General features: G+C 39.1%; 1 protein-coding gene across 1 annotated transcript in view; it reads left to right on the top strand.

The window, feature by feature from the left end:
* Positions 1-11,974, top strand: part of LOC107723780 (collagen alpha-1(XXV) chain-like) — a 27,435-nt gene extending 15,461 nt beyond the window's left edge. Inside the window, exon 3 of the mRNA XM_016532491.1 lies at positions 11,802-11,974. Within this exon, the coding sequence (XP_016387977.1) occupies positions 11,802-11,974 (173 nt within the window). The remainder of the gene's footprint in view (positions 1-11,801) is intronic.
* The last annotated feature ends 257 nt before the right edge of the window (positions 11,975-12,231 follow it).

Genomic DNA, 12,231 nt, shown 5'->3' with positions numbered 1-12,231 from the left:
CTCGAACTGTACAGCATGATTTCACCATCCAGCTAGGTTCATCAAAAATTATTCTTTGATGACCAGCTGACCTTCAAGGACCATATTGAAAAGACAGCTCGATCATGCAGGTTTGCATTGCACAACATCAGGAGCATCAGGCCCTTCCAAACAGACAACATAATAGACAACTCTGGTCCCAGAGAGTGATTGTAAATTAAGTTTACATGAAATATGTTTGAAATTTCAATCTGCATCTTCTGAGATACTGCGATTTCATTGTAATCCTTCTCATAAAGTCACTGAATTAACCATTAACTGTTCACCTGATTGTGTTGCCATCTGCGTGTGATGTTAGAGCATTGTTGAGAGAGAACAAAATGTATTGGAAACACACTACCACCTACCTGACTCTGCCTGAGAGGTAAGGAAAAATACACTTACCTGAGATGATTTTTATTTATATCTCTGAAATATATGATAGTATTCTTGAAAACAATCTTTTAATATATTATTGAATAAAATATTAGTTAATTATCAAAGAAAGAAAAAAATGAATAGCCATAATATGGACTTTTGTAAATGCTGTGATACTGTGATGCTCAGATACTGTGATTTCCTTCTCACATTGCTGATTTCACCATTAACTCTTCACCTGAACAGTTTATGTTGCTGTATATGGTATCATTGTAATCCTTGGCCATCAAAACATAGGGATAGACATCACCTTTTATGTGTTATCATGTTTGGTTCAGGAGATATGACACAAAATATATAAATTGGTTATGGTGGAAAGTAAAATGGTCGCCATGGCAACCACGAGGTGTTTTTACGATGGCTCCATTTCTGAAAATGTTCAGGGCCCTAACCTGTACAAATGTACCAAGTTTCATGCTTTTATGAAAAAGTGAACATATCACCTCAAATTTTGCACATATCACCTAGACTATTAGCATTGGCAGCACTTTCTGCATTCCACATGGGGGGTTGTTGTTCAATAGGTTATTTAATAGAAAGGTGCAGTCAGCCAGCAGGTTCCTCAATCTCACATTATCTCTACCTCCTTTTAGTAATGCCTCAAAAAACTTGGCAGCTGCTTGAAGGCCAGATGAACCTTTGAATGTGCAGATGATCCCAGGGCCATCTTTAGGATGGTGCAACTGATGCGACCATGACTAGACAGTATTTTGCATTACTCCATTGCATGACAAAATAATCCTTGTAGGACCATACAAGGCTAATCTGAAAGAAGGTACCAGGCCTTGTGCCTATGATATCTTCAGTTTTTTTTTTCATACAAGCTTTCCATGCAGACCACTTAATCCATGCAGACACTGTATGTATTTTTTAAAAGCCTGACAAATGCATTTACTCATCTTTAATTGTCCACAGCAGCAACAAAAAGCTGCAATAAAAAGCAAGTACACTTTAAAAAAAAAAAAAAAAAAGTACAAGCTGTCAGTGTTATGCTTACATGTTACCCTTTCAAAAGGCACATCTTTGTTCCTTATTTACTCCTATAGGGTAGGGCTGGGCGATATGGACCAAAAATAATATCTCTGTATTTTAAAATTTAAAATTTAAAATTATTTCTAAATGCCGATATATGATATAGAGGGGTTGTGAACACCACTGATCTGTAATAGAGAACTGGATTGCTCATGACGTAGTAAAAGTGAAGCCACCGCACCACCATATTGGTATTTCCTAGTATTCCCATGCATTCTCTTGAATTAATAGGAAACATACAATTTTAATGAGAAAACATCACCTAACAAGTCAACATTTTTATATCTGAAGTATCCCTGTACATTCTTACAACAGAAATGTCTTATGTATGTAAATAGTTATTTGTATAATGTCGGGAATTTCCCCTTACGTATCATTTTCATTACAGTAGCGGACATCAGATGAACATAATGAATATCAGACGGACGGGATCTGACATATATTACAAATGACAAGTGCTCATTTTGAAATCTGAATAAAGATTAATTATTTGTATACGAATATACCTTAATTACTGATATTAATACAAGATATATTTTCATGTTTATTAGTTCCTGCATAATTATGTACAAAAAGAAATATATTTTGTGTTGGATCATTTACCTGTGTCAGCAAGTACGCAGCTGACACACCCACCTAAACGATTTCAATATATATCGCTTATCCTGCCCGAACAGACCATAAACATTACAAATAACATCTTAAGTAACAATTAATTTACATACACATATCCTAAAATCTAATCCTGTGTGACTGATTCGCTTCATATCGGGTGATTTTAGGTCAAGGTTTTGGCTGACACTTGTCACACTTGTCATGATGCCCACTGCCAGTAGGGAATAGTAAGATGGCTGCTCGAACATTTCTACCGCCTAATCCGCCTAATGGCAGTTTAGAACACAATGAGCAATCCAGTCACTATATAGATCAGTGGGAAACACTCATTTTTTATAGGGGTTAGCATCATTTGGGCAGGCTACTGTAAAAAAAACAAAACAAAACAAACAAACAAACAAAAAAAATGCCTCAAAAACTGACTACAGTACATCCATGACAGAGCTATAATTTCAAAAAATGTAATCACAAATGCCAATACAAAAATGAGAAAAAGATGGTGTAATGATCATAAAACCTGGACAGTTGGAGTACCAAGATTCAAAATCTGCCCTGGATAGACAAATGACCTGACTTGAATATTTGTCTCAGGGCAGACAATGTGCAAACTGAAGGCTATGAAAACAAATATTGTCATAGTATTTTTGTAGGCTAAGCTTATAGCCTACATTATAGCCAACAAAGGGTTAAAATATAAACATTGCATTCTAAAACAACAGTTGTTTTTTAAAGCAGAACTTAAAAATTTAAATAAATAAAAGAATCACAGTATTGTATATCGATATAAATAATTTTTGAAAAGATATCAATATACGTATATTAAAAAGCCTATATACTAGCCAGCCCTGAAAGGTGGGCTGTGTGGGCTGTGTAATTATTACATGCAACATAAAGCCATGCAGATACCCAGTTAGACTGTAAAGCCAATTGTCTGCATTTGACAGGCATTAGAACTTGTGTTTGTAAATACTTTGTGTTCAAGATGGGGGTTAGGGACATGACCCCAAACCCCCCCCTTTCTGGAGACATGTGGCTGGTAGATACAATTCATTTGTGCACTTATTCATTAGGCTAAAAATACTAGAACATTTTTTAGCCAGACTTATTTACTGTAACACATGCATAAATAAAACTATTGAATCATACCACTTTTTTCCATACAATCACGTTTTTGATGGCCTTAATAATTTCTAGAATATAAAATCATGAAAGAGAATATTTTATAGAGATTATTTCTTTAAAGTGATCTTTAGGAAAACAAGAAATGATGAAGAATCTGGAGATGAAATACATTGCTTGCAGGCAGCCAAATCTAAAAACAAAAAACAAAAACAAAAAAATACAGCAGAGTGAGTGAGAGACTGAGTGAGAGTGCAAGCCAAAGAATGTCAGCTATAATAAAGGGGAACACAGGACTACCAGAGAGCCATTCTGATGCTCTGTTGTCCAGCTCTTGGCCTCTTTCCATGGTTAACTGGAATTGGAAATGGGGTTGAGGCAGCAGACATTGCTTTAAATGCATATGGTGGTAACTTCACCCACAACAGATGTGGCCTGTCCCCTGTTCAGTGATATAATTGTTTGAATGCCACAGTCCAAGTGAAATGTTCCTGACTTAACTTGCAGTTGAAATATAAAGATTTCATAATGTTATTAATTAACAGACTGATTTCAAAGAGAAGTACTCAAATAAATTGTTAGTATTTATTGGAGGTTTAGTTCTTCAGAAGCAAGTTATTATGTGATTGTGGGCAAAATATGGTTAAATTAATGTTAAATTAGTGAAGGTCTTAATAATAGCCGAATACATTAACAGTGGCATAAATGTTTCTGCCTTGCACAACAGTATCTTAATGAATAAGCAGTCATATTTACAGACACATATAGACAGCTGTACTGTCTACTACAGTTGTGGTTGTCTGTGTGTGCAAGACCCTTGCGGATATGAATCCACAGTGTTATGCATCACAAAGACCCCTCTGTCTATTCCCACCTCTTTCTCTACCCTGACCAATGTCTCTTCAAACAGAGATTCCCCTGACCTGGTCATTCACACAACATGTCATCTGTCCTTGTTTAGGGGCTGGTGGGTACTGGGTGCTAGGTTTTAAAAAGGAAAGTTGGTGACATTAAAGGTCATATCTGTGGATTCTAGACAATGAGACAGTTATTATATAACTGATGATTCCCATATATTAATCATTTGACAATTGGTTTGACTGAACTGAGTCAAGTCTGTGATCTGTGCTATGCTGTTAATTTTATTGTAACCACTGAACATCACAACATGAGTTATGTGTTTGGAAGACATCACTTTCAAAAGCTGTGTTGGATAAAATCTGAAAGATCTATGAATTAACTTTTCTTAGTATGCTGGGCCATTTGTTCATTTTCTTGCAGGCCACAATGAGTAGTGTTAATAATAAAAGACACACATGACAAATAAAATAGTCACAAAATATTGGCATTATAATGAGCATGAGTGTAGGCATGTTGTTCTAGTATAGAGGGTACACACTGATGTCATTTTCCCACCAGAACACGCCCCCTCAGTCGGACTGAGTCACAAAACATCCAGCAGCTTGGTTGGCTCTAATAGGGAAACTGCATAAAAAGGAGTCTATTAAGGCAGCAAAGCAGTTGGACCCTGTGTTCTGATGTACTTAAGTTTAATAATTGTCTTGCAATATGACATTTTATCACAAAGTGTGCTGTCTTGAGGTGCAAACAGGTTTCCATATGTATGGTGAATAATTCTTGGGATAATTCTTGTTTCGTGTCGTGGCCGCACCTTGGGTGTGCTTTTTTCAGTTATTTCACTTGTTGTTATATGTTCTTTTATTCATTTTACTTGCCGATGCCTCAGTGTGAGAGTGTATCTACTTGCTGCCATATTTCCTTACAGCCTGTGTCCAAGTTCTCTTGCTGCAGTGGACATGCACACTCAGTCGATGATGGGCGGGAAAAGGTAGAATAACAGAAGTGATAATGCACCAATTTCAGACCGATTACAGACAACAAAACAGATGGGTATACTGAGGGTATACGCAAATATCCTTAGAAGTTGTAATTCGCAAACAGCCCTGAGCAGAAGGTAAACATATGATGTATACAGTACGTGTGTATGGCCCTGACTACACCACTGAATGTGTTATGACTCATGTATTACATATTACATAAACTCAATCCCGTAGTCATTCACTTGTCTTCATTGTTGGATTGCGGGAAAGAGACGTATATGTGTGTATGGCCCTGACTACACCACTGAATGTGTTATGACTCATGTATTATATCTTACATAATCTCAATCCTGCAGTCATTCACTTGTCTTCATTGTTGGATTGTGGGGAACAGACTATTGTAATATGTGTATGATTGATTCTCTGCAAATACCTGAAAATATTCTATGAGGAAGTTTGGTAATGCACAACATCATATAAATATTATTTGCTGAGTATTAGGATGCTGGGCCTGGATTTGCAATTTAAAGTGTATTGTCCTTTAGAAAAGTTTAATGTGAACAGAAAACCTGGTCATAACTAGTCCAAACACCAATGATTCAACCAAAACCAATAAGACTGTTCAATTTAAAGGATGTCATCAGAACAAGAGACTTGTTTTAATACCTGACCTCAGCTCACAAAAGTACTTCTGAGAAGGTTGCGTTAGGGCTTATTTGAATTACAGTGTCCCGAAACCTACAACACAGGCACAGATGGTGACAAATGAACCATGGCGTGTAGCAGAAACAAGTCAAAAAATGATTGAATTTAAGTGCCGATTCGTATATGTTGAATTCATTCATTTTTTGATCTAATGTTGAAAACATAAAAAAAACCCTGAAAATTCCACTTGATGATTTTTTTTTTTTGGAAAAAAGGTGCCATTTCTCATGTTTCTGTTTTCAGTATTAAATTCAAAAACTAATGTACGCATTGTTCACGGATCAAATGCTTTAGACTGAAAAACAAAAAAAGCTATGAAGTGACAGCTGCTTCTCCTGACATAACAATTTTGCTAAGATACATTTTAGATACTTTGATAATACTTTTGCGCTTTGGGTGTCCCGAGTTCGAGTCGTGCCTTGTGGACCTTTCCCGATCCTGTCCCCCTCTCTCTCTCCCACTCGCTTCCTGTCATATCTCCTCTGTCCTATCAAGAAAAATGCAAAAATGGCAAAAAATACAAAAAAAAAAAAAACTTGTAAAAATCGTGTAAAAAGGGGTATAATAGTCCCCTTTAAAGTATGTTGGGTCAACATCGAAATTTTGATGATATCTGACAGCACACGCAAACGCTCGGCTGGTCAGGTTTGTATTTACTGCATTCGGTGTTTGAAAAAAAAAACATGAATTACCATTTTGAAACATTCTGTTGTAAGCACATTTGAGGAGGTGGTTGGTTGTCTCCTGTCGTCGCCGATTCGGGGTCAGAGTTCGGCTCAAACATGTAAGGCAGGACAACATTTCCCTCTGCAGTGACCATCATTACCGGTGTTTCTATTGACCTTATTTGTGAGTATCACCAATCCACAGCAGGCTACAGAATACATGACCCTGAACCACAGCTGTCGTCATTTTTTTGTCTGGAAGTGGCAGCAGATATGCGATCGAATTTCTAATTTGAGGCTGTATTACGTCGATTCTGGCACCCAACATCATAAGAAGATGATATTTTAAGCTCCTTATGTAGCCGAATCTGCGCTGGTTTGAATGGGCCGCCTCCAGTTTCCCCTTTGTTTTGCTGCCTCCAGCTAGCGCTGTGACGTCGGCTGACCCTAGTTACCTGTGGTTGGCCTGGCCATGCATCTCTCAGAAAACAACAGGCCAATCAGAAGAGAGGCTCATGAATATTAATTAGACAGGCCAAAATAGACCTGTTCTTTCCAGAGCTCCTGAGAGAGGAGCTGTAAAAATATATTGAGATGGTTTTTGGTACTTACACCGCAAATATATATTCTTAAGGACATCAAGACTTAAAAATAAAACTCCAGAAAGGTTTAAAATATGTGACCTTTAATATCACCGGAAGCGTCATGCGCGCTTCAGTACGAGTAGTAAACAAAACCGCTCGTCTGCTCCATTCATTAACACATAGACACGCAGAATTCATGAGAGAGGTCGACCATGTAACATAGAGACAGAATTGACATGCCGTCGTGTAAATAAGATAAATAGCATAAGGCTATTTAGTTGGTTTAATAAAAGAACAAGGTACAGACCTGTTCTATATGAAAGGTAACTTTAAATTACTTCTGGTGTGATCTGGCGCTATGGAGAAAATAAAATTAACTTGACCTTCAAGGGGGGCGGGCCGCATCTGAGGCAGCAAGTGCATCGCATTATACGCTTTCATCAACTTTCAGGTTATAACTTTTATTGTAGCTATATGGGCACTTAGTTTTTCTTGTCGTTTAATACACTTGGCCAAAATCTCATGATATAGATGATGAAGCGCTATATGCACAGGATATTTAAAACGTAAAAAAGTATAGGGTACAATGGGGCTAAAGGCCCTACCCTAAAGAAAAAATGTGCCATTCACTGCGCCTAAAATGTATAATTGCAGAAAAATTATATACGTTATATTGAACTAGTGTTGTCACGGTACCAAAATTTCAGTATTCGGTACCAATACCAGTGAAAATCGTCTCAGGTTACGTATGTAACCATGGTTCCCTGAGTAGGGAACGAGACACTGCGTCCTCTAGGGGTCGCTATGGGGAACGCCTTGTCGTGACCCGTGTCTGAAGCATACATTGAAAAAACACCAACAACACGTTGGCCAGCGACAGCCATGACATCACTACCGGTGCGACTATAGTATAAATAGGCAAAGCATAACGTGCACACTTACCACTTATGTGGATTTTTAGAAAGTGCGCAAAGCTTAACGTGTGCACTTACCATAGTATGGATTTAAGAGTTTTCCAAGCATCTGCTCACAGATAACCGGAAGTACTGAGCCAAATGGGAGAGTCTAAGGTGAGACGAGCACTGCCTGAGACAGCATTACACAAGAAGGTTCTTGCAAATGCCACCTATACTTCCCGCTCGATGCCTCAGCAAGAGGGTCATATCCTGGTGATCGGGAGGCCCCTCAGGGCGACCTAGATACGGTAGACCAGACAGGGCAGCCTGAAAGCATAAGCCCAGCCCAGACATTCAGGAAATTTTTGCAGTGCCGTGCCGGGGGCCTAATGATCAAGAAGGCTCCCGCAGAAGCCTGTGACCTGGCCGCATGATCCAGGAAGTATGAAGGGGGGGGAATTAGGAAGGGGAAGATAAGGGCAGATGTAAGACCCCCGAAGGAAATGAGTAGATACTGAGGTATCACTCTGATCCGGACAAAAGCGCTGACGCCCTGTCTGGATCACATCCCTTAGGTCTTTTACCTACCTTCCTTTGACCCGTGATTCTTCCTACCCCTACCTGCGGGCGGGGGAGGAGCGTGAGCCACAACACTAGCCTTCTGTGCCCGTCTCTGGTCCTCAAACCGAGACGGGCCAGGACCCCTTTTTTCCCGATATCTGCTAGGTTCACCCACAGATGTCACTCCGTCACTGCCATAGCCACCATGGACCTGCCGCTAGCAGAGGCGGCCTGCTCAGTAGCACAGAGAGCGAGATCCGTGGTGCGGCTACCTCATCAGGAGAAAGGCCCTCGCCTTTATCCAGGTCTATCAGCAGGTCTATAGGGGCATCTTCTCATAACCACTTTCGCGCATCGCCTCGAGTAAAGCCTCGCCGTGGTGCGATCCATAACTTTCAAAAGCTCATAATACGCAGGGCAGGAGGATTGGGAAGGCTCAGCCTCAGCTTCTTTGCCCTCCTCAGACATTTTCTGCTTTTGCTGGGCCGAACCCAGCAGAGCACTTGCCCCTGGATCAGACGATGTTAATGAAATAACATCATCCTCCAGCGGCTCACTCTCGTCCACAGCCGACGATCGCAAGAGGGAAACCCCTCTTCAAACTCATCGGCCAGATACCCCTGCGATCTCCACAAGCTCATTCTCCTCCGTGCCTCAGCAGCGGCGGGAAAAATAAAATGTACAAAAATCAATGACATTCTTTGTACTTATTTAAAATTGTGTTTCAAGTTTTTCTGCAAGTAATAAAAGTATGAAAAAAAGTAAACAAGTTTCACCCAAAAGTTTTTGTAATATTTCTGCTGCCGCCGAAAAACAACTGTAAACTGTTGTCTGTTTTAGGATTTGCTGGTGTGTTTCATGATCTTCCTCAGCCTGCAGCTGTAAAAGGAAAATATAATAAACTTAAGTAAAGCAATGGGCTGACTCTGACCAAATGCAACATTAGAACATTGACACCAGCTAAAATACAACTTTTCAGTAAATAACAAACCTCTGCTTTTATAATAAATTTAGATAAGATACATCTATTTTAAGTCAAGTCTATATCAAATAGATGGAAACTGTAGTATTAAAAACACTTTACAATAAGATTACATGTGTTAGATAACATGACCTATCAATAAACAATACTCTAACACGCATATTTTAGATTCACAATTCATTTAAAAGTCCCTGGTGTGTAAAAATAGTAAATACCATCATGTCCTTTTTTTTTACCCTAATAAAAGTTATAGGAGCATTAAATAGTTAATAAAGAAGCTTCATTCTAATGCTCATCAGTGTTTCCCACAGACTTGCACTCTATTTGTGGCGGCATATATGCAAACTCATTCTCTGCCAGCAGGAGGCGCTTGTTTGTAGAGAGATCGAGGCTTTCCCAGTAACCACTGTACACAAGCTCAGCACACAAACGCTGCTTTATCAGACATTACATGCAAGATGAAATTAAAATGACATCCCAAATTTTCTGAAGACAGTCGGATTCCTTCAGAAATACAGAAATACATAATTCCTTCAGTGATATAAAAACACCCACACCGGGTTTCGATTTTGAAACATGCAATGCTCATGTTTATTCAACGAAGTCAAAGCCTTTTGAAAAATCCTATTTGTGGCAGTCAGTTTGGATATTGTGGCAGGCTGCCACAAATTAATCAATGTATGGGAAACAGCCGCACTTATGCTAACAACTAACTACGCTAACGGTGATGTTTATTTCAATCCGACATTCAAATTAAAATATGGAATAATATTCATAACAGAAGATCTAAATATTAAAAATTAAAATGAAACTTACCTACTTTAACTCTTTCATTTGATATATAAAAAAATATATTTTAAAATACAGAAACAAAATCGTTTTAATAAGTAAATATTCTGAAAGTATTGAAGGAGATCCAATAATAATTGAATATATATTTACAGTAGTAATAACAAATGATATTTTATTATATGATATGATTAATACTGGAAAGTGCTACGCCACGTTTTTGTGCCATCTAGTGGTTTAGATGAAAATAATATCAAAGGGCGCCTTTAGCCCCGTTGTACCCTATTGGTTAGGCTTCAACTAGACGGCAAAAGCTAAGACTCTTCTCCGCTCTTCAAACACACAAAAAACATGAGCCTTTACAGACATAGTGTTTTAGTAAAGAAAACGCTGCACTTTTTCAAATATCAGTTATTTATTATTTACCCTTGCATTTTGAACAAGCCGAGATCTGTCTCCAGGCTGTGCACTGAGGCGGGGTGAAGTTATGAGGTTTCGCTGACAGTTTTGAGGATCCATAGCGTTACAAAGTTTAGTGACAAGCTCTTTTGAATGCTTTTAATTGGTTAAATATTTGTAAAACCCTCAAACCAATAGCAGTGATTTAAAACAATAATTACGAAAGAGGGTTTGGATTTTCCACGGCACACCTGACTGGGCTAGGGTATGGCGACTGCCATACTCTGCCATACGGAAACGCCGCCCCTGGTGGAGAAAGGGATATTGAACTAACATTGATTTGTTGTCAATGATCATAAGATCATGGGAGTTTTTCTCTGCAAAATGCTAGTGGGTGTTACTCAATCAGTGGGTTGTTTTCAGCTGCTTTACCTGATTTGTTCTAATCCACAGGCAGTTTGGTTTAGGGGTGGACCTTCAGGTAGAGCAGCTAAAAAACACCCATTGTAGTTTGAAAATGCCTATTGATTAACCCTTGTATGGTGTTCGGGTCTGTGGGACCCGTTTTCACTTTTTGTCAAAAGAAAAATAATACTATTAATAATTTTTTTCAAACTCAGACTCATTGGCCTTGGCTCATTTTCTGCGAAGAACATATATCAGAACAAATTTTCAATGACCACACACTGTACATCCCCCCTACACACATATATTACATACAGGATGTTGGGGTCCACTGGACCCGGGGGTAATAAAGGAGTGGAAATTTTAGGTCCTGTGTACCTTCACTCTGTCCTCCTACTGTGTGGGGCTGCTATTAGTATGTGAATGTGTGTTTATGTGTGTGTATGTGCGTGTATGTGAGAGAGAGAGAGTCTGTAAGAGTGTGAGTGTAAGTGTGAGTTTTGTGTTTCTGCCCCTGCCATTCCCGCACAAGGTTGTAGCACTTTAATTCATAAATATGATATAATAAAGGTAAAGGGCAAATATCAACCATATATGCTGTTTTAAGTAAACATCTGTTGAGTATTTTAACATATATATTTTTTTCATTGTGTTGAATTAAAAACCCAAAAATGCAGCGGGTCCACCAGACCCACGAACACTGGCTGAGTAACAATAATATGAACACCCATTTTGGTGCTGCTTTGGGGCAGAGCTGAAGACCACCACAGCAGAGGAAATGGGACCAAAGATCCCCACGGTGGAGCAGATGACCACCACAGCTGAGCAGATGGGACTGAAGACCCGCAAAGTGGAGCAGAAGACCACCACAACATTGCAGACCACCACAGCGGAGCAGGCAGGGCTGAAGACCACCAAGGTGTAGCTGAGGACCACTGAAGTGGAGAAGGCAGATCTGATGATAGCCACAGTGGAGACAAAGACCCCCAGGGTGCATCTGACAGAACTGGGACATAAATCACAGAGAGGTTAACATTGGCCTCAAGGAGTGTATCAAAACTGTAAGGAAACTCAGGGGCATCTTCCATGATCATAACAGGACAGGCAGAGGATTCAGAGGTGACTTTGCTTGTGGCTTAATTAGACTATATTTTATTATTTTGCACTTTATCAGTAACAAAT

Source organism: Sinocyclocheilus rhinocerous, unplaced genomic scaffold (genome assembly GCF_001515625.1).
Source record: "Sinocyclocheilus rhinocerous isolate Xijiao unplaced genomic scaffold, SAMN03320098_v1.1 scaffold3653, whole genome shotgun sequence".
Lineage (NCBI taxonomy): Eukaryota > Metazoa > Chordata > Actinopteri > Cypriniformes > Cyprinidae > Sinocyclocheilus > Sinocyclocheilus rhinocerous.
The sequence above is the reverse complement of the archived record's forward strand: the minus strand, read 5'-3'. Positions and strand labels throughout refer to the sequence as shown.